The sequence below is a fragment of the Paroedura picta genome, chromosome 2, assembly GCF_049243985.1.
Source record: "Paroedura picta isolate Pp20150507F chromosome 2, Ppicta_v3.0, whole genome shotgun sequence".
In the NCBI taxonomy this organism is placed as follows: Eukaryota; Metazoa; Chordata; class Lepidosauria; order Squamata; family Gekkonidae; genus Paroedura; species Paroedura picta.
Window position 1 is genome coordinate 109,924,626 of NC_135370.1, and position 22,194 is coordinate 109,946,819.

A 22,194-nucleotide genomic window follows, 5' to 3' on the forward strand; every position below is an offset into this window, starting at 1 on the left:
AATTGGGGTCACTGTGGGTGGGCAGGTAGTTGTGAGTTCCTGCATTGTGCAGGCGGTTGGACTCGATGACCCTGGAGGTACCTTGCAATTCCATGATTGTATCTGACAAAGTGCACATGCTCATGAAAGTTTATACCGTGAATAAATCGTTGGTTTTAAAGGTGTCACTGGACTCAAACTTTGCTCTATATAATGAACAGACTGGGGAAGATAGTTAAGAATTCCCACTTTCAAAGCAGGCGTATCAATATATTTAATTCTCAACATGGCCTCATCTGTGGATACTTAAATCTGGAGAGTGCACACACACACACACACACACACACACACACAGAGAGTACTGCTGCTGTTAAATCTTGGCTTTTGTCAATAAAAGGCAGAGGGAGTGGCAGGGGCAGGGCCGTTTTCAGAACTATTCTGCCCCTTTTAAGGAAGACTTGTTAGGGCCACTCCTACTAGCAACCACCCAACGTGCATGATTCACCCAGGCCGAGCTGTCAGCTATTATTCAACAGCAGCAACCCCCAAATCCCAGTATAATAGACTGATGACACTGTTAGACTAGGATCTGGAAGACCCAGTTTCAAATAACCCACTCTGCCATAGAAACTCACAATGTGACCTTGGGACAGTTACACACTTTTTCAGCCTAAGACACCACACACGATTGTTGTGAGCATAAAACACAAGACTTGAGAATGATGTGAGTTGCTATGGGTCCCCATTGTGGAGAAAAGCAGGGCTGGCGAGTGAGAAGGAGAGATGGAAGCAGGAAAACAAAGAAGCCTATGGGGCTTTCAGGGAACAGAAAGAGGGAATAGTGGTGGAGAGGAAAAAAAGATGCTCCACCCAAGATTTTGCAGCTTCCCCAGTTATGAAGATATTAAACACATGCCCCTCACTGAGTCTGTAGGAACTGAGTATGCTTAGTTCATAACATGACCATTTTTCCCCCGAGAACTGGATTGTCAAATAAGATCTACATGGAAACATCTTACATGGCAGCCTTAGGGACAATCTGAGGAGGAGGGGACAGGAACATCACATCGCTGGCTGGGCCAGTGCTTTTGTGCTGAGATAGATGGAAGCATTAACCAAGCAAGAAAAGGAGTCACACCACATTATAAAGGAATTCTGAAGCTGCCACTCATCTACTGCTATTTTTTTGCAAGGGCAGGAATCAGTAATCCAATTGCCCATGTTGGAAAGCAACCAATTAAACTCCACTGCCTTGTAAGCCTTGGACATTCTGCTAACACACCTGAATATTCCAACGCCAAGCTAAATGTTTTTCTACAAAAGGATTGGCTTTTGCAGAAAAACAGGGAGGAAAGTCACTCACCACAAAGAAATGAATAGCTCTTAGGACATGTTCTGCTCAGTTTCCAACCCTAGTTCCCCTTTTGAGCAATACAGAAGCCAGGGGAGTTAAAAAGAGACACCCCCCCCCCCTCCATCATCAGCAAGAAGGAAACAGAGGTCAGCAGGGATTGACTCAGACACCGAGGTCAGGAGAAATATCTTCAGGGGAAGGATGGAGCTGAATGCAGGTCACCACCCAATGGGTCTCTTCTTGGGTAATGGGGTGTGTGGATACATTTAGGCATACCCTCTGGCCTCATCTATTAATGCTAAAGAGGGAATTTGAGGGCCAGTTACTCTCCCTAGCTACAAAATCTACAGTGAGAATTGACCTGTACTTAGCTCAGTGAGTAGAGGTAATTTCACCTCCTAGCTGCTGAATAATATTGTTGTAATATGCGTGTTTGGCTCTATTGATTTCATAGTGCATCAGAGCTTAAAGTGGTTAGATGTATAGATTTAAAAGAATGATGGCATCTGGAAACTCTAGTAAAGGACTTTTAAATGAGATGGACCAAGGCAAGACTAGAAAGGATTCAAAAATAGATTTAGAAAACGAACAGTGAATATGGTGATAGTTGGAAACATAACAAATTGTGGCATTTCCCATGAAAAGATCATACTTTCCTCAACAGAAAGACAACAATCGAGAGAGAGGTTTTAGAATTGAATAAAAAATGACGAATATTAAAGGTGCCCTTTCTACACAGGTTATTTGTCCCAGGTTCAATGCTACTCAGAAGTTTTCTTTTCCCTGCTTCCCAGATTATCATCATGCATGCATGCACCTCCAAGGGTTTCCCTGGCTTTTCTCCAGTCTTCTGCAAACCTGCTTCGGGGAAGATCACAGCAAAGCCTGAATGGCAGTATGTGGACAGGAAAGTTCAGATGACCATTGCAAGGAGACCATAACAGGGAAGTCTATAACAGGGAAGTCCTGTTATATTGTATTGGTAACCACAGCAGCAGCAGGGAAACTACACATGGCTGTTCCCAGGCAGAAACCACCATGGAAACACACAGTGGAGGGAGAGCAATGCAGAAGTGAAAATCTTCCTGTGAAGAAAGTCTGCTCAGCCCTTAATCCCCAGCTCTCACACAGCACCAAACAAAACGGGACCCAGTTCTGGAACAAATTTTATATATGCAAACTGAACTCACAGAGAATTGGAGTGAGAAGTTCTCAGTAATGGTGTGGAAACAACTGTGCCGTTGTGAGGCAGTTTTGGAGATGAAGGCAGGGAACAATCCGTCATCTCCTCAATATCGGAATGAGAAGATGCTGACTTGGGAGACTTCTTTTTACCAAAAGCTTGTTTGAAGGAGCTACGCAACTGAAAGTACATGAAAACAAAAGAGTTATGAATAAAACAAGTAATCAAAGGATATGTCAAGTTATAAATACCAGAGCAGCAGATGTTTGACATGCAACATTTTTATAATTTGTTACTTTTTTACATTACAGATTAATAACTTAAATAGAGATTTCTCCCCCCCCCTACTAGAAATCTCTGCATCCTATTAGGAAAGGAAAGAGTTTGAGATACTTAAAAAGTGCTGGCTGCTGAGAAGTATCTTTTGAAGTGTATCTGTTCATTTCTTTCCATTATAAGACACAGCAAAGGCTTTTCAGCTCAAAGACCGTTTTATGAAAGGGTGACCATGGGTTGCAGTTAGGAAGTGACATGGCTCAGACAAGGTTATTGATGCTGACAGGGTTAATCATGTAAATGGACACGTTAGCTTTGTATTTTAGAATTCAAAATACATCTTTCTTACCTCATTGACCTGCCAGAGGAAGTGCAAGCAAAAAAAGGGAAGGGGGAAGGAAAAAAGACAAGTTTTAACAGATAAAGCCAATGACAGGGAAAGTGCTGGATTTCACAGGTGAACACGACCACCATCACCACCCGGAAAAGGGGGCACACAAACAAAATAATTTTCTAGCATTAATTTTTTTTAAAGCATATCATTTTATGACTTAAATTGGATCTGGACATCTTACTGAACCTAAGGGATGTGGCAGATTGCCATTTAAATTTATATTGTACGTTATGCATTATCCAAATTGCCTTTTGTCTGCCAAGCACAGAATGCCGCAGAGGCCGCTGAGTCACAGGGAGATCAGGAGCATGCCCCAGAGTCATGCACTTCCTCCTCTCGTTCTTCACAACCATTAAAAACTAAGTCCTGACTTGACAACCTCCCCAAATCTCACAATGAATGCAACTAAATGTGTCTAATCTCTTCTTTTAATTGAACAACCAAAATGGCCTCCAGATTATAACTGTTTTCAAGTGAATTTTCATCAGTCTTTTGACTAGATTGCCCCGTACCTGTGAGCCAAAGGCCACATATATATTATTTAAATCCTGCCAAGAAGAATTGATCCTATTGAAGGACTTCATTAGCAAACATGAAGTTGAAAAACAACCACTGATGAAAACTCACTTGAAAACAGTTATAAACCAAAGGCCGCTTTGGTTGTTCAATTAAAAGAAGAGATTAGACATGTTTAGTTGCATTCATTGTGAAATTGTTTATTGTGGCCTAGGATAGGTTCTTTTTTCTGGTGTTGCACTCATTTTGAACCATCCTTTTTTTTTTGCTGTAACCTCCCCAAATCTGGCATTTTGAAATTCCTGAACCCAATCTCCATCCAGGTTTAGGGGAGGTCCTACACTCTGATAACAGGATCTTTCTGATTCATTTCTATGCACAGTGATGGGACTTGTCACACTGTCAGTTGTTGTTCGGAGGTATCATGCCCTCCAGTCTCTCTTCCTTGGGGCCTCAACAGGCCTCAGATCAGAGAGGAGAAGGAGTTAACAATACCTCCCTTTCAACTGCTCTCCCCCACAGCCAGTTAGCTGGCAAGAAAGCTAACAGGTCCTGTACCAAGCCTGAATTCCCTGGTCTTCTTGAGGAAAACTTCTTGGGGTATACCTGCCTCTTCCTCCTGCTGCCTCTCAGTGGGTTTCCTCATCCTCCTGAGCTGAATAGCAGGAGCTATTACTGATCATGCTTGAACAAGCCAGGCCAGCTTCCAGCATTGCCCTTCACCTTCCTTAAATGGCTGTCCTGCTTTCTCTAGCTAAATGGCTAGAATCAGTACATTAGGGCTTTCTCAAATGGTGACTGTTGCTCCCTCGCTCAACTCTTTGGGCAGACTTTTTTGACTTGCAGGGGCAGGAATGAATACCGCTATATGTTGCAGACTGCTCCAACTAGCCCTTTCCTCTTCACCTCTGATAGGTATTAGGGTTCCCCAGAAAGGAACTCTTCGGCCTTATGTTGCCCAGCATTTTCTTTGAGACAGTCATCTTGGATAGGAAGCAGTGTTTGCTTATCTGGATACAAAACACACAATCCTAGGGCTTGAAAGAACTACAGGAACTAGTTTATACTATAAGAAGAGCACCAGTACAAAGGCAGAAGTGGTCTCACAAAAAAGGAGTTTCATACTGGTACCTTTCCTCCAGCACATGGGACCTTGCAAACAATAAAGGGCGAAGCAACAAAGGAATGGGAAGTGAAAGATTACTTAGAAGACTTCTGGGTGTCATTTCCAGCACAGATTAAACTCAAAGAGTGATATATTTATTTCACAATTTCTATGATGATAACCATGAGAGAGCCCATGATTTAAAGAATGCAATTAACACAGCTGCTAGAAAGTTAAACCAAGTTGCTCTCAAAAAACCAAAGTAGATGTTAAACAGCCTCTTTATGAACTGTACAGTACCCTTCTCTCTATCTGATATACTGCCTGCAATTTGGTAAATTTTATCATCAATACTTATATTCAAGAAAAAATCCACCACATTCTTTTTCTTTATTCAAAGCAGTATAAAACTAATTTGTAAAATTAATTCTTCAAGTAAAATAGTCCCAAATGCTATATTGAAATTTAAATTCCCACATTTAGGGCCAAACTATACTTTACGGAGAAGATCTGTAATAGGATTGCCAGTAACTTTCAATTTATAGTCCGCTCCTCTCCTTAACATATGGATGCTGTGCACTTATTCACCAAAGGACATTTACAGCTATCTGCCAGTCTGTTTCAGGCAGTGTTTCAGGATGCGGTTGAACTTGAAGAGAAGGAAGCAGGGAAGTTTCTCCTTACAGGGGAAACAGCATCAGGAAAACAGAACTGAGACAGGAACAGACACTACTGCTTTCCAAGAAATTGGCTGCTATGCACTGCTGCTTTTCAGTGGGGGGAAAAATAGCTCTCCAGCATAATGTACAGTTTGGCTCTCATCCATCTGCACTTAGCACTTAATGAAGTCCTCAAAATAGGTACAAGATATTATTTTTAAAAATTTGTAGAATACCCATCTTAACTGAGGACAGGGCCTGTTTGGCCGACGTAGCAGATTTCCCAAGATGCTGTTGACAGTCTCAGATTCATCCAATATGCTCTGTTGAAACTTACCCAGTTTTTTCTTTTCTTTTTCTTGGAGTCGCATTCTATGTTGCTTCCCACGCTGGAATGGCTGGTAGCACTGTTAATGCTAGACACGCTGTCTGAAGAATGTTGTCTTCTGATTCGCAAATCAGTGGTTTGAGCAGTCCCGCTTCCTGCATAGCAATACAGACGTACTGAAACAGACTCACTTTTCTGCACCCACAACTGCAACACAACTGGATCAACCAAACACATACAAAATAGATGCCCATATGCAAATAACATACATGAGCTTGAAAGTATCTCTGCACAAACTGCTTTATAGAACTAGTAATATGGGATAGGGTTACAACTTTGTATCGTACTGGAATTTCTGAACAAATGGTTGCTGAAAGATGCTGCCCTTTTCTTGTGCTTGTATTTCAAAATGGTTACAGCAGCAGCTTTATTAAATAGCATTTTTCAGAGCAGGAATATCCATGCAGAGCCTGGCCTAAAGGTGACCTAAACAGCACCCTCAGTTTCCCCTCCGCTTTGACATCTGTCAACAAACCACATGAGCAACAGGTGCAAAACAGAAAATGCAAAGCAAGAAGCACTGCATTCTGTTCTTCACTGCCAGTGACAGTAAGTTTTATGTTACTATTTTTTCTAAGTACAAGCAGCATACTCTACAGTAATACCAAAGGGCTGTGTACATTCATAGTAAGAGTGGGCCTTCTTGTCTATGACAGAAAGTTCAAAAACAGTTTGGCCATGTGGTATACAGTCCACCTCCAGCAAGACACTTTGCATCAGCTATTACCAAAGGGATGGATGCCCTCAGAGTGCTGCGCTGTCATTAAAAATGGATGTTGCTTCTTTCCTTTACCTTTGCAGGTGAGCTCAGGTGTGTTAATTACTCCATTAATGGCAGCTTGAGCAGCAGCATTTTGTTTCTTCAGTAGCTCGATGGTTTTTCTTAACTCGTTCAACTCCGAATCCTGAAGCATACACGAAAAATCACCAATGTTGTCTGTGAATTCTCCAAGGAGTGGCCAAGCAACCAGATAAGCAGGGGGAGGACAGTACAGTTAATAAGGTGGATAAATGTAGAATGCGTACTGCATGGTATGCTCAGATCTTGAGCAGTACTGGCATTAGACAGGTTAGTTCCTTCCCAAGATTTGGGGTTGTAATGTTTCCCCCTTTAATTAATCAATGATCAGTACCAGAGAACAGTGAACAAAATGTATATTCAAGTAGGTTCAGGAGGTAGGTTTGACTATCCCTACAATGATATAATTGAACATCAACACTTCTGAGGCCTTTGCCAGGTCAGATTGGCTGGAGACCAGTATGAGATGCCTGTGTGCCCATGTCTTGCAAGATACATTTCCCTGAGTCACAAGGATTAATGTCACTAACCTCATTCCAAGTTCTTACAAGTATGATATGCCATGGTTGATGCTGTTCTGTGTTTATGATGGCATACGCTAATCTATGACAGGCATTTGGTCTTAGTACACAATTTTCCATAGTCCAAACAGGGTGCCGCATGGATATGCATCTGACCATTTGGGGACAGTTTGGTGTTGTGGTTAAGAGCAATCTGGAGAAGTGGGTTTAATTACCCACTCGTTCACATGCAGCTAGCTGGGTGACCATGGGCCACTCACAGTTCTTTCAGTCCCATTTACCTCACAGCGTGACTGTTGTGGGGAGAGTAAGCCACTTTGAGACTCCTTCAGGTACTCTCTCTCTCTCTCTCTCTCTCTCTCTCTCTCTCTCTCTCTCTCTCTCTCTCTCTCTCTCTGATGTTGACTCTCTCTCTCTCTCTCTCTCACTCTCTCTCTCTCTCTGATGTTGAATGCAGGAAGCTAGTTTCATAGGGCTGTAAAGCTTCATTGGCTCCATGCTGCTCCATCCAAGTTATAAACCAGTAGCAAACAGATTGAAGCTTAGGTATCATGGGAGTGGAGAAATTGTTGATGAGGCAGATTTTTTGTTTGCATATGGGAAGGCTAAATCATTACCACACGGGAATCAATGGGAATTTTATAACAATTAAAGTATGGAAAGGAGTCAGATCTGTAATTTTGTATTGCTTTTTACTTTAAACAACAGATATTATAATTCTACGGTGCAAAATACAATGGGTAGCAATTCAAAATTGGGTAATAATTCAGCAATTTAAAAAAGTTGTATGTATAGATGTGAGTACATCCAAAAGAACATGCCTCATGGCAACAAAAACACATGACATTCTATTACTGAAGTTCAAGAGCCCTGCAAGGTAGCTGAAAGAGAGCCTGCTTGTGAACCTTTTGTAAGCAGCTTGGTGCTCTTCATGCAGGAAGGGGTATAATGGCAGTCAATATGTACTGTTTTGAAATCATTCTCTAACTTTGCAACTCATGTACATGAGAATTTACATATTAATTTTGTGAATGGGGCCATAGACATCAGGAGATGTCATGCTTCAGGAATGGACTGCAAAAGCTTAAGAGAATTAGAGCAGGGGAAAGAAGACTGGAAGCCTCAGTTAGCATTTCAGTGCTGCTCTAAATTGTCCAAAAACTCATTTCCTCTGTCCACACAAGAGAGACAGTTTATATCCAGTGGCTATTGGTACATCAGCATGAATATGGAGTTCTGACTAGCTTTATTTCACTTTGCACCCTCTTGCCAAAGATATCACTGACTGGTGACTTAATTCAAAAGATCACTCCCAGAGTCTTTTCCACAGTATTTATGAGTTCACTTGAACATGAAACTTGCCTTCTGTTCTGCTGTCATAGTTAGGCTCTGCAGTCGAATGGTCATGTTCCCCAAGCTCTGCTCAAACGCCGCCACAAGGTGAGCCTGTAAATTAAACTGAATTATACAACTGTAGACACTCTCTTTACTGAAACATTAAGAAGAGAGGTTCCATGGCATACAGGTGGCTACTCTATGCTAAAATATCCTTCTACAACCACCAGGGAAGGCAGGTGAGCCCTGGCAAACACCAGCATCACCAAACCACACTGAGCAACAAGCATTGGTACAAGTACAACTGACTATGGCCAAACCAGACAAGAACAGGGTGCCACAAGTGGGCATTCTCTGATTAGCGCTGTGGCAGCTGCTGTGACCAATCTCAGCACCTTTGTTTCCTGCTGTTGTGTACCCTTTGGGCTGTGCAGTTTACTGACCCCAGCTATATTCATTCCTACTAACTATGCCTAGGGTAGCACTTTGGTTAGAATCATTTTCTGGGAAATCTATTTCAATCCTCCTGCCGCTGTCCCATGCATATGGCCTTCTGTCATCCTCCCTAGCATTGTTCCTCATCAGCACATAGCTGTCTTATCCTAAGTAACTACTCTCACATTCCCAGTGAAAACAGCCATGAAGAGTACAATAACAGTGGGATACCTGGCTCTCATTCCCTCTGTCTCTTGTAAAAACAAGCCAGGCTGAGTATGTGAGAACAGGGGAGAAAATAAAACAAGCTTAGCATTGACTTTGTGGGTTGTAAAGCTGAAGTATTTACTGTAAAAATATTGAAGCGGATAATTTCTGTTTGAAAAGATATGCCAACTATCTAAAGTGTCAGCAAAGACTCCCACTTCGATTACTAGGGAAAGAGGCATAAAAAAGAGCAAAAAAGTTAGTAAACTCCCCAGTCAGGATTCAAAGAAAGTGAAAGGTTTGTCAAAAATTATGTTCCAAGGGCTTTTTATAATCCAGACCACTGTCAGTTATCAGTTTCCACTTTATACTCACATTGGCAGTCAACTGGGTTGTCAGAGCTGAGACTTTCTCCTGAGATGCATCCAGCTCCCTCCTTAGCTTTCGAATCTGAATAGTGTATTATTTCAACAGGTTAATTTTGTTTCAACATACAACTGTCAAAATCAAGATACAGAAAAGTACACAGAGCCTTTTAGAGGAGGAATGGCACCACTTTGATGTTCCACATGTCTTCCATACAAACTAGAACCCCCCCAGACCCAGCCCAGTTAGTTCAAGGGTGGGTAGTGGTGGGAATTGATCAGTCTGCTGCAAGCTCCCATACAAAAGCTGACAGGGCTCCCTCAGCTTTGCTTCTGGATTCTCAGAATAGTTCATTGCCTTAGTGGCCAGCCAGGATAACATACTATAGTGAGGGAGTCAGCAGCAGCGTGGAAGGAGGCAGGTTATACCCAGGAATAGCTGAGAGAAAAGCTTGTCTCTCTCATGGCCATTGGTGGCAGGGGATGATTCAGTGGGGGTTGACTTTCCTCCTAATTTTGGACCATAGTGAACATGACTTGGATGATACCTGGGCTTCTCCAGAAGTCAAATGTATACCTCACAAATTTAGGGGAACTGGTGCCAATGGATTTTGATCCATGTTCACATTGGTAAGCAGGCAAATCAGATACTAATGGTACAACAGCATCTAGACACTGTGGCATCAGACAACTTCTCCATTATGTTACAAGTATCCTGTGCAATGCTCCCACAAAATACGCATACAACTATGTTTTTCAAACTGTTAAGAAATCTTGCAAATTCATATCTTTGCCAAGAAATGGCTAAATTGAGAGGGTGCAGTTAAGGCAGTAGCATACCACTCTGGTATGCCATTGAAAAACATGGTCCTTTCATTAACATACTTCAGGGCACAATGCAAGGGACACATACATTTGCCTTTCTTTCTGTCATCAGGTACTGGTGGAAACTGTGGTCCCAGTCCAATTCTTACATAAGTAAGGGCACCTTCTTGTCATAGTTTCTTGAGAGAACCATTTGATAACAAACTACTGGTTTTTATTGTTGTCCTGGAAACCCCATGGATCCTACCAGTTAAACCATAAGGGTGATCATAAAAAACAAAACAAAAACAGTAAATTTAGATCCATGCAGTGAGCATGAATGCACATGATGAAAATTTGGGGCATAATTCAGTTCATGCTTCATGTATGTTATTAAGTACATGGAGATGGGAATCAGCAAGACAGAATTCTGCATGTCTGTGATTCATTGAATTGGGACCTCCGTTTTAAAAGTTGTCCTTAACAATTACAAATTCTAAAATAGCAATGGTCACTTAAGATAGGAAGCGATACTACCAGTATTAAAGAAAAATAATTACTTCTTACCTCTGACTGACACTTTTCTTCAGGCTTGAAATAAGAATAAAAAGACAAAGCGAAAATTATTAATCTTATTCATTCATTTTTTAAACTTTTAACTTTTTTGTTAATGGGAAACAACACAATTAATTTTACTTTTTATCCTCTTAATAGTCCTATTTACTTATGGAGCTCTATTATAATGATTCTCGTATTCAGTCAAGTGATTTATAGACAGTGTTAGCACAGTATGTACAGCACATTGTTATTCTTCTAGCATATCAATTAACAAAATGAATGAGTGGCCAGAGTCACAAATTTCATGAAGAATCCAGCAGGAAGTTTTTCTGATACCCAGAAACTGGACTCAGTATTTCTTATCACCTCTTCATGAATGATTATTCCCCTTCATGGCATTCATTGTAAGACCAGGCTTGTAGAACATAACTTGTAACCTAACACTTTTTTTGTAAAAGAAGGCATTTCTGATGTGTAAAGGCGAGAGGAGGATTTTTGACTCAAGCTACTGCTCCTTGTGCTTTCATCCTATCCTATTTACAAGACTTCCATGATTCCCCAAGACAAATTTTCATAGTCTTTGGATCCAACCATTCAGTTCTTCAGTACAGATTTATATAAAAACTAAATTTTATTGCTCAAGCCAAACAGGAGAAATGAGACAATGCAACATGCAGTCCTAAACAGGGTTACAACTTTCTAAGCCCACAGACTTCAGTGGATTGAACAGAGTATCACTTTGGACAGTATTATATATCTAGTAGAATCAATGTAGCATTAAGAACACAGCAAATTTTGATTCTAGTGTAACTTAAATTAGCTTAAAATTTTCCAAGTGGTGCCCAGTGCTTAGCAACAATATAGAAATTCCTATTCTGCAACACTCACCGTTGAATAAATGGAGGATGTGCTGGAAACCAGAGAGAGAGAGGAGCCGTGCACTAGAGGAAACATAAAATTAACAAATTGCTCATCTGATTGTTTTGTGTATATAATACACACATGATAGCAGATTATCACTGCAGATGCTGCTAGCAGGTTTAACATTTCATCAGCAGCCTATTGCAATTGCATCACCAGTCGTAAACATGTTTACTCAAAACAAATCTTTGCAGAAGTGTCAAGAAGTAAGCTGAAATAAATGGAGGCATTATACAGCACATACCCCAAAATGGTCTCAAATAAAACCGCTTAATTGTTTTGATGTAAACGTTTGCCTGCCTGCTATGTCTCAGACATTACAAAAGTCATGACAGTGCATGAAAAATGAAGCAGAAGATGACTAGAAGCGGACAGAGTAAAGGTTAAACTGACCAGTCCAGTTTCACCATATGGTTGGCCTGAAGCATAAACAGCAAAAGGGAGTTAAAAGGTTTACAAATTTTAAAAGTTCAAATAGAAATACAGACAAAGACTCACATAATTTTAAAGACATGCAGCATTAAAGAGAAGAAAACTCAAATATATCTTGACAGTTTCTGGGGAGGGGGAGGGGAAAAGGCACTTTTGAATCTAAGCAGTTTCAACAAGTTCAGCATCAACATGTTCTTTACAAATGACACTTTTAATACTAAAGATAAACAAATTAAGCAACAATAGCGAAGTGTGCCAAATGCAAGCATCTATATCAAGATTGTCACACTGAAACCAAACTAGAATTGTAAGCAAACATGAATTCCATCCTAGAATTCCATTCCATTCACAACAAAGGAAAGGTGGAAGCAACCACATGCCAAGAGGAAATTTAAAGCTTTGTGTCTTGAGTTTGCAATAAGCTTCCAACAGGTATTAAACATATGGCCTGCTTTGATAAGAATGTTTTCACAAGTAATGCTAAGGAAAATATGTGAATTCCTCACAGCCACAATGCAGAATATCCATCAGTGACGAGCAGGATGCAGGATTTCCGCAAAAGGAGGACAGAGAATAGTGGAGGCTTTTTTGACAAGCAAGGTTTTATGAAAGGGGTATCAGTGGGGAAACCCAGTTTCCCTTCCTGCCTGCCCTCCTACTCTTGCATGCTGTTCAAGGATGGCTAATGTTGCTGCCCAGCCTCTCCCAATCATTCAGAAAAGCAGTCTTTCCCTAGCAAGCTTCTCTAGCCAAAACTTGACCATTTCTGCACTGGAGGCTTCATGCCAGGCTGCAGGCTGGAGCTTGAGTTGGGGCAGGTTGCCTTGTCTCTTCCTGCTCCCACATGGGGAAGCATTTGGCCCAGTGTACCCTGTCTGCCCTAGATTTGTGCTCCCACATGGGAGTCGGGGCAGGAAAGTTCCCAGTGTGGGAAATGGTAATACAGAACAGAGTTCTGAATGTACGTGCTGCACACTCAACAATACAATGCCATCAAGTTTCCTTTCCCAACAGCAACTCCATTCTGGTATGCACTTCTTTAAAATATATTCTTGTAACCTTTGAAACTAGCTTATCTTGGACATTTCCACTCGATTTTAAAGTGACCTTTATAGGGGAATAAATTCCATGTTGTTATTATGACCCCAAGACTAGAAAATGATCCTGTCTTAAGCAACTTAATTTTACATTCATAAAATACCAAGCATATTTTGGTAACCTCTTAGTAGACCAAAGTACTTATATTTCAAAAAATCTGAAGAGACTACAAATTTATTCTCACTCAAAGGTCTATACTGAGTTATACTGTTTTAGTTGAAATATTAATTTGGCATAGAACATATTCATTCTATATGATCTCAATTTTCCCAATTAAAAAGGTTGTGATTCTCAATGCATGCTATTGCCAAAAGGAGTAGAGTTGTAAATGTTATCATGAATGAGACTAGACCTTGTGGAAGATTGAAAATATAAAACATAGTAGTACATTAATTATTTCATAGAATTCTTAAATTATTCCATTACATTTTCTTAATTATTTAGCTTTCTTCAGGTGCTTTCGCAGTGAGTTTAATGTTTTGCATTACTATATATGCAGAAATAGCTAATTATCCAGTAAATCTGGGCAATGTTGATTCTAATCCACTCAAAAAAATTTCATCTTTTAAAGAAAACAGCTTATTTCTGGATATCACAGTACTGATGTCCAGAAGCTTGAAAGAATCCTGTTTGAAAGACAAATACTGTAAATATAAATTTGTAAGTATCCTGAGAATCGTTTTTCTAATTACATCAGTATCCAGAACCAAAGCATCCCAAGATATGCAGGTGACAGTATGAAGAAAAGCCCTGAAATCTGGAAAAGAGGTCTACATTTTCCCAAAGTTAAGAATTTGGCACCCAGAGTTTCTGGAATGGTTAAGGCAAGCAAAGGCAAAATATTTAAGAGGATCTAACAAGACCAACTTCGGGAGCAACAGAATTTAGGAAAAATCAGATAGGAAATCAGTAAACAATTGAACATAACAGTCTGAGCATGCAAGATGCATAGAGAATGAACAAGGTAGGAAATGTATTTGTGTAGTCAGGAGTGAGACTATTTTTCCCTAAGAAAGGGAGGTTTTAATAAGGCATTTTAAGGCACTTGGTGACATCGATTGAACTTCTACACTCAGAAACAATGCTATCTGACTACACATTCTTTTGACAATTCCTTGAATTCAAAAACCTACTAAACTTTGCATCAGATTTTGACACCACCACTTTATTTTTTCACACAAATGAAACCTATGTTCCTTTAACATTAAATAACAGTTAAAGAGTTTATTTCTCAATTGTGGTTGGGACAATTTCTTCACCAGATGCTTTAAACCTGGAAATTCTATCCAACTGTTGAAGAAGATCTTCAGCTCACTCACCCTCTTCAAAGCCGTCCCGGAATGACCCAGAACGGCTCATTGCTCTGCTCTTTTCATCCAGTGACACTGAGCTGTTCCGGAACCGGGTATCACTGTAAGGATCATAAGGGCCATCCGCATTAGAAAGACTGTGTGTCCGTAGCATGGTTGGATTTGACAAGCTCATCTGGGCTGCTGTGGTAGGGCTTGCTGGAAAGTGAGTCAGACAGAAAATTCACAAATCTATGCACATGTAACTATCAAAAGGCATTCTATTACTATTATAATGTATCAGTTTCCAAAGATAATGGATCTCTCTGAAAATTCTTTCCTGGTAGCTGATGGATTAATCAAACAGCCATACAAAACTGATTTCAACTTTGGCCATAATGAGCAAATAAAAATTTCTGCACATTATGGTTACATATAAATGAGGATTTTCTGTAAAGCTCAGGGAACCAGGTAGAAAATTAAGACAAATGTTAAGATAATGTGTTATTTGTTATATTTATTTAGAAAATGTAGACCCCCGTCTTTCTTACCTCAGTTGGGCCACCAAGCCAATTCTGAAAATGTATTAAGTGACTTGGTCGCATGCCCAGCTATCAGAAACCCTATCCAACATACTGGGCTGTCTAATGATCCAAGACACCATGGAGAATGTACATTCAAAATTGGCCAGCACTTAAGAAAAATCAAGCCTGATGGCAGATTGGGATCAGAAAGGGGGCAATTTCATTGTTGGAAGAGCGGTTAAAAATGGCTGAGTCAACAAATTGGAAGGGGATTAAAACATGAAATTGGGAGGCTGAACATGGGGTGAAGGATCAACAAAAGGAGAGGAGGTGGCGATTGGGAGAAAAGGGAAAAGCAAGTCTCTATCTTGTGTATCGAGACTCCCTTGTATGTAGAGATTTGTATATACGCTTGTCAGAAACTTCATCTTATTTACCATTCAGGTCTTCATCAGGTCTTTCAATACACAAAATATGCTATTCTACGAAATTCCTGTTTCAGCACTGCAGTCAGCAAATTTAAATGGAAGCTACACAGAGCCTCTTGTGGCGCAGAGTGGTAAGGCAGCGACATGCTGTCTGAAGCTGTCTGCCCATGAGGTTGGGAGTTCGATCCCAGCAGCCGGCTCAAGGTTGACTCAGCCTTCCATCCTTCCGAGGTTGGTAAAATGAGTACCCAGCTTGCTGGGGGATAAACAGTAATGACTGGAGAAGGCACTGGCAAACCACCCCGTATTGAGTCTGCCATGAAAACGCTAGAGGGCATCACCCCAAGGGTCAGACATGACCCGGTGCTTGCACAGGGGCTACCTTTACCTTTTTTTACAAGTTTACACAGGATTTTAGCTTGCATGCTTTGCCTATGAGTATATAGATTTTTCATATAGTAATTATTCATTTTTGGCAAATTGATAAACAGGACTTAACAAATCACAACCACTATGAGGGGCAAAAAGAATGGATTTTAAGGAGACACTGGATACATATATTTTATTTGCAGGTACAAATTATGTATTAATGATGATGCTAGCCATTCAGTCGAGTCCATCTCTTGGTGATCCTATGGCACAACTGCCGCCACAATTTCCAATTTTGCACCACTTCTTTTAGTTGTATAATGTGCTGATCAGTGTCCATTTTGATCATATCTAACCACCACATTCTTTGCCAGCCTGTTTCCATTTCCCCACTGACCAATCCTAGCATAATTGCTTTCACCAAAATAACTGAGCCTTTTGGCCAGTTAATTCTGGTCACTTTAGTGTAGAGGTTTAGAGCAGCAGCTTCTGATTTGGTGAACCAGGTTGGATTCCCTCCTCCTCCTCAACATGCAGCCAGCTGGTTAACTTTTTGCTCGCCACAGTCCTGATAAAGCTGTTCTGACCGAGCAGTTATATCAGGGCTCTGTCAGCCTCACCTACCTCACAGGGTGTCTGTTTGTGGGGAGAGGAAAGGGAAGGGGATTGTAAGCTGCTTTGAGACTCCTTCTGGTAGAGAAAAGAACCAACTCTTCTTCTTCGACTCTCAAAAACGTATACTATGGAAATCTCGTTTTTTAAGTCACTATTGGACTCATAACTTGCTCTTTGACTGCAGGCCAACTCAACTCTCCATGTAAACTGGCATTTAATAAATCCTCATTTGCTGATCCGCCCACAAGAAGCTTCAGAGTTATATGCAAATTAATGTAATTTCCTATTGGCTACTTTTAACTTTGTTAAGCAGTTAGAATTTGAAAAAGGGGGAAGGGGGAGAAAATTCAAAGTAAAGTTTTCGATTTTCAGGAACGGGGTTGGGGGCTCAGCTCTTATTTTTGAAAATCCTGCCCATACTTGTCTGCTGTAGAAATCCAAAAGGGAGTTTTGCCCCGTCTTACAGCCTAACAGATTTATTGTATTTTTATTTATTTATTCATTCAAATGATTTATAATCCCACCCTTTCTCGCCAAGACTCAAGGGGAATACTTAATGTAAGACAAAGGAAACAAGATGGTATATTCAATTAACATATCTGTAAGATTTGGATTATAGAACCCTGAAAATAAAAATAAATCTGAAAACTCAGCTGAAACAAAGCTTAAGCATTAACATGACACATTAAACAATGCAGAAATTACACAACAGGATCACACTTAGAGCAATAGTGCGTACTATATACTATGGTATGGTCCCTAAACATTTATCAAAGCATCTTTCTGAAACACATCTCTCTGAAACACAGTCCTAATTACCTATGTAATTAAGGTATTAAGATTAATTAAGTTTTATGCAGTCTGGGGATGCTAGGAGAATGGGAGCCTTTCTGACCTCATTGTGCCACTCTATAAAGTGGGGGCCAGTACAGAGAATGCGCATGTTCACTGAGCTCTGAAGTAAATTATGGGGATGGCTTACATCCTAACTGTGGGAATCGTTGATGAGGAGCAGTCCTATTAATAGTCTTGACATGTTCCAAGTTCCCCCAGAGCATTTTAGAACTCAGAAGATCCATGAATCTCAATGGGTGGACAACTTTAATTGAGACCCCTTTTGTGGGGTATGGTGCCATATTCCTCATAGCTTTGAATAGACACTGGTCAGATCATTGTTCAGGCCAAGCCCTCAACACTGAAAAAAGACATTTCCTTTAATGACTAGAGGCTATTCAACATGAATTCTTAGTCAGCAAATAAACCTATTCAGACAGATACAGAAGCTGGATATCTTAGTATCACAACAACCCTGTGAAGTAGATTTGAACATCTACAACAGTATGGCTGTCCCAGGATCAGCTTTATGGGACTTGGTGGGGATTTGAACCCTTTCTCCTCAATCCTAGTTCAGAACTTGAACCACTACATCACAATGGCTCCAATTAGGAAGTGGTAATGGTTACTCAGCTTTTCAAAAGCAATATTTCTATACAGAATCCTCTACATTAACTTTGGGAAATTATACAGGTGCATGGAATAGTAGCTTAAAGCTGTCAAGTGAAATGGTGAACCCCATATACATGTACATCCAGCAATTTCCCCACATTCCTGGTAGGCAGGCAAGGAATTTGCCCAAGCAGTACAAATGGGACTTGAAGGTTAAGTACACTAAATTGGATGAAGCTACAGGGTACGACATAAATTCAAAGAAATCATCATAAAAATTTCAACACATTCCTTAAAAGCTCCTATGATAGCCCCATGCAGTTCCCTACAACAAAAGCAAATTTTCCCTCCATTTTTCTCTCCCATTACTGACTGAGCTGCCCTAGTAATGTATTTTCTTCTTTGCTGAAGAACTCTGGCTGTCACAGATATTTGGCTATTGGCTCAGGCCAGGAACCCGAGAGGATAAGGAACCTGCTTTAACTTAAACAGCTGTAATAGTTCTTGAGATGTTTTGAAATTCAAAAATAATAAGATATTTTATTTAACAGAGTGGAAAGGTCAGGTGAAATCAGGGGTTGAAAATTTCCAGGGTAACTCAATATAAATAACTCTGAGATAAAATCAGTACATACACAGACATCATTTCTTATATCTAAGGTTTTTCACAGTGACTTAAATCTTTGTTGAGAGGTTTTATTCCAGTGTTTTCTCAAACACTCTAGTACATTTTCTTTGAGTATTCTCTGATTCTTTGGGTTTCCAGAAGATGGTACACTCTTTCCAGGACCCAGACTTATTGTCTTGAAACACCAGTACTCATCTCGAGTTTTTAAGTGACTCTTAAGTGCCCTAAAGGCAGTTTTTAAACACAACAGACCAGGGATCACTTTTGAGAGCTAACTCCTTGTTACTTCTCCCCGTAATTTTTCACTAGATGATCTATCCCCTTTCTTTGTTCCAAATGAGAGTCTTTACCTTCTTCCTAAACTCCCTTACCAATCCCAGGTCTCCTGTTTAACTGCTCTCAATCAGGGCTGAATTCTAAGATGGTCTGTACTCAACTCTTCTCAAAGCTAAAATCTGACTGAATCTTTCTTTGGCATGCAGCTCTTAAGTCTTTCTCTGCTCAGCTGATGCTAACGAATCAGATTGCTTGGAGCAGCCTGTCACTCAATGCTCCCTGTTTCTGTGAAGAATTAACCCTTCACAATCCTTTACTGTGTTTGTATAGCACTACTAAACATTTTAAAAGTGCAGTCCATCACAGCTCCCACATAAAGCCCTTCTGAATAAAGTTTTATGTAGTCTGTGGAAAGCCAAGAGAACAGGAGTCTTTCTGACCTCATTAGGCCATAATTTGAGGCCACTACAGAGAATGCACTTTACTTGACAATGCTGCTTAGTTCATTTACTCTTCCCTCCCGCAATCCTCTTTCAGATAACCAAGCTAGATCAGGGCCCTGCCGGAACTTCCACAATTCCGCAGGGCCTGCAAAAAGGAGCTCTTCCACCAGGTATTTGGTAGACTGACCCATAACATCTACAGGTCCCCCCCCCCCACAGACTGAGAGATCGAACCTGCTGAGGGAGTGTCAAAGTTATTGTTGAAATGCTGTTCTAGTTGGTGTGTTGTTGTTATTGTTATACTGTTATATTGATTTTGATAGTGTTTTATGTAAATGTTCCAAAATGTTTTATGTAAACCGCCCAGAGCCGTAGGGAAGGGCAGTATAAAAATCTAAATAAATAAATAAATTGCCTGGTCTTTCCGATCCTTTCTCTTGATATTTTCCCTGCTACATGTTGAAACTGATGTTTATGGTTTGACCTAACTCTTCTCACTACATGGTCAGATGTAGCCTTCTTCATTAATAACCACTCAATTAATCAAGAATAGCTTGGAGAACTGCCAAAATTCTATCCTGAGAAATGAAAATGTAATGGAACTGCAGTGATACAGAATAAATAGAGTGATTTAGGAAAAAAACTTTTGTTTGCTGTGATATCAAAAGACAGTGATATGGGTCCCTTTTTGAAGGCAGGAAAAATTCACTAAGCTGTTACTTTTAGTGAAGATTTCACAGGCTCCTGATTATGAATCACAAATACTTCACTCACCAAGCTGGGAGAAGTTAAATCTAGTGCCAGAAGGTGATGTTATGCTGGAGCCAGAAGAAAATGGAGAATTGGCAACAGTATCCTGAAGACCTCCTGCAGAGTGTGAACGCAGCCATTCTTTGGCCTCCTCTTGATTACGAAGTTGCGATGATGGAGTATACCTGCACAAACAGAGCTACCTTTAGTCTTTGCTTAGGACTGTTTTGCCTGAATAGTCAAAAGCCATTACGACAGAATACAACAGCACACCTGAAACAAGTCTCCTGCCTACTAGAGGACACTTTCTGCCTGTACCTCTTGACTTGCACAATACAAACGAAGGGCAGAACTTTAGATACCAGATCCCATACACATCTGCAAACTTCATTTAGTCTGAATATATGGCAGCACTACCTCAGCACTACCTCAGCAGTGCACATTCTTCGGCAAAAATTAAATTGGTTAACTTGCTTCATGTGATTATTCATGAGTTACCTGCAGTTTTCCTTGAAATGCTAAGTCTTGGCATGGTTATCTATGTGATTTTTTAAAGTGCAGGTCTGGGGGATCCTTGGTAAAAACTGGGTACAATGTGAATATTTCAGACATGAATTTTCAGATCTTAAAATCTTATAAATAGCAAAGTGGTAGCAGTTTTAGTCTGTCATGTCAAAATAAAAGTCCAGTGGCACCTTAAAGACAACTGTCCATTTGATTTCATATGAGCTTTTATGAATTGAAGCTCATAGTCTAATAAACATTATTAGTCTTTAAGGTGAAATGGATTGCTGTTTTATAATAAACAGCTACTCAAATATTGCCTGTGGAAAATAACAGCTATCTCTTGATAACCAAGCAAGGATGTTTTAGTTGCCTCCCCCGCTTTTCAGGCTATCTTTACAATGTTATGACCTGGTAGACAAGTTAATACCATCTGGATACTTCTGTGGCCTTACTTGCTGGTGCAAACAGCACTAGCACAAAGAGATCAGAAAGTGTGGAAAAAGCAAATTTAGTTGCACATACAAATCTATGGGTTCTAGGTCACAATAATTACCACCATTTGTTAATCAACTTTTTAAGGTAATTAAACATACAAGACCCTTGGAAATACCACCTTCCTCTTCAAATCATCAGCTCTGAATTCCCACTATTTATTTCTGATGTTGCAAATATAAGTTTGGAGCCCTAAACAGGCACACAATTGTCAATCAATATGTAAAATAACGAAGTACAGATACTTACCCTTTGACATTCAAATGTTTCAAGCATAAGAAATGGCATTTCTCATTAGCACAAAAATAACCCCATTCTCCCCACTGCCCCCAATTTTACCACCTCTTAAGTTCTCAGCAAGTGTGACAACTGTGGTAACTGCAAATAATTGTTTATAACACAGAATAGATTGCAGCTATAATATAAAGCCAAGAGTAATCATAAAAAGTCCCACAGTTGAGTTGGAAGTAGATATATTTTAAAGTCAGCAAAAAGTCACGGTGTCTTAAGTTAGCTTTCTGTAGAATTGGTTGAGCACTTGGATTATGTGTGGCTGGATACATGATTACCAACAGAAGGAAACTCTATTCTTATTGTAATTTCTCTTAATGTCTGATTACATTGCAAGTTTTATAAGCAGCCATTCATGGAGCTCCTGCTTCACTGACAGCGGTGTTTTTATTTCATTTTTTTTAAACAGTTCCAACTACTCTTCAGAAAATTTGGACTTCTAGTGCTTTCTATATTCTACTTCATTTGTATTTTGGATATTATACTGTGAATATTACTTCATCCAGTTGATTACTTCATTGACTAAAGCTGCAAATTATTGCTTGCAAATCAAGCCCAGGGATGGTCCATGGGATGCTTTTTGAAGAGTCAGTCAGCAATAACCACAGCTCCTGCTCAAGGTGAGATGCTGCCATATGAAGAGAAGTGCATAGGAAAGGGAGGGGAGAAATGACCTGCTTTAGAGAGGATGATGGGGGAGGAAGGAAAGACATTTTGCTGCCACTCATTGTAAAAGCCGAAACCATCACCACCACACCACCACCAGCACTGACGGCCACAAAAGACACACAAAGCTCTAAAACCACA

At 40.2% G+C, this 22,194-nt stretch overlaps 1 protein-coding gene across 10 annotated transcripts in view; it reads right to left on the reverse strand.

The window, feature by feature from the left end:
• NAV2 (neuron navigator 2) overlaps nucleotides 1-22,194 on the reverse strand; it is a 342,897-nt gene that overhangs the window by 32,720 nt on the left and 287,983 nt on the right. For 9 of the 10 annotated variants that reach the window (XM_077322036.1, XM_077322035.1, XM_077322038.1 and 6 more), the window contains 9 exons: nucleotides 20,122-20,282; nucleotides 14,649-14,837; nucleotides 11,767-11,819; nucleotides 10,888-10,911; nucleotides 9,527-9,601; nucleotides 8,537-8,620; nucleotides 6,648-6,759; nucleotides 5,804-5,949; nucleotides 2,524-2,696 (listed from right to left, as the gene is read on the reverse strand). In XM_077322036.1, coding sequence (XP_077178151.1) covers nucleotides 2,524-2,696; nucleotides 5,804-5,949; nucleotides 6,648-6,759; nucleotides 8,537-8,620; nucleotides 9,527-9,601; nucleotides 10,888-10,911; nucleotides 11,767-11,819; nucleotides 14,649-14,837; nucleotides 20,122-20,282 — 1,017 coding nt within the window. The remainder of the gene's footprint in view (nucleotides 1-2,523; nucleotides 2,697-5,803; nucleotides 5,950-6,647; nucleotides 6,760-8,536; nucleotides 8,621-9,526; nucleotides 9,602-10,887; nucleotides 10,912-11,766; nucleotides 11,820-14,648; nucleotides 14,838-20,121; nucleotides 20,283-22,194) is intronic. The other variant, XM_077322039.1, reaches the window with a different exon arrangement.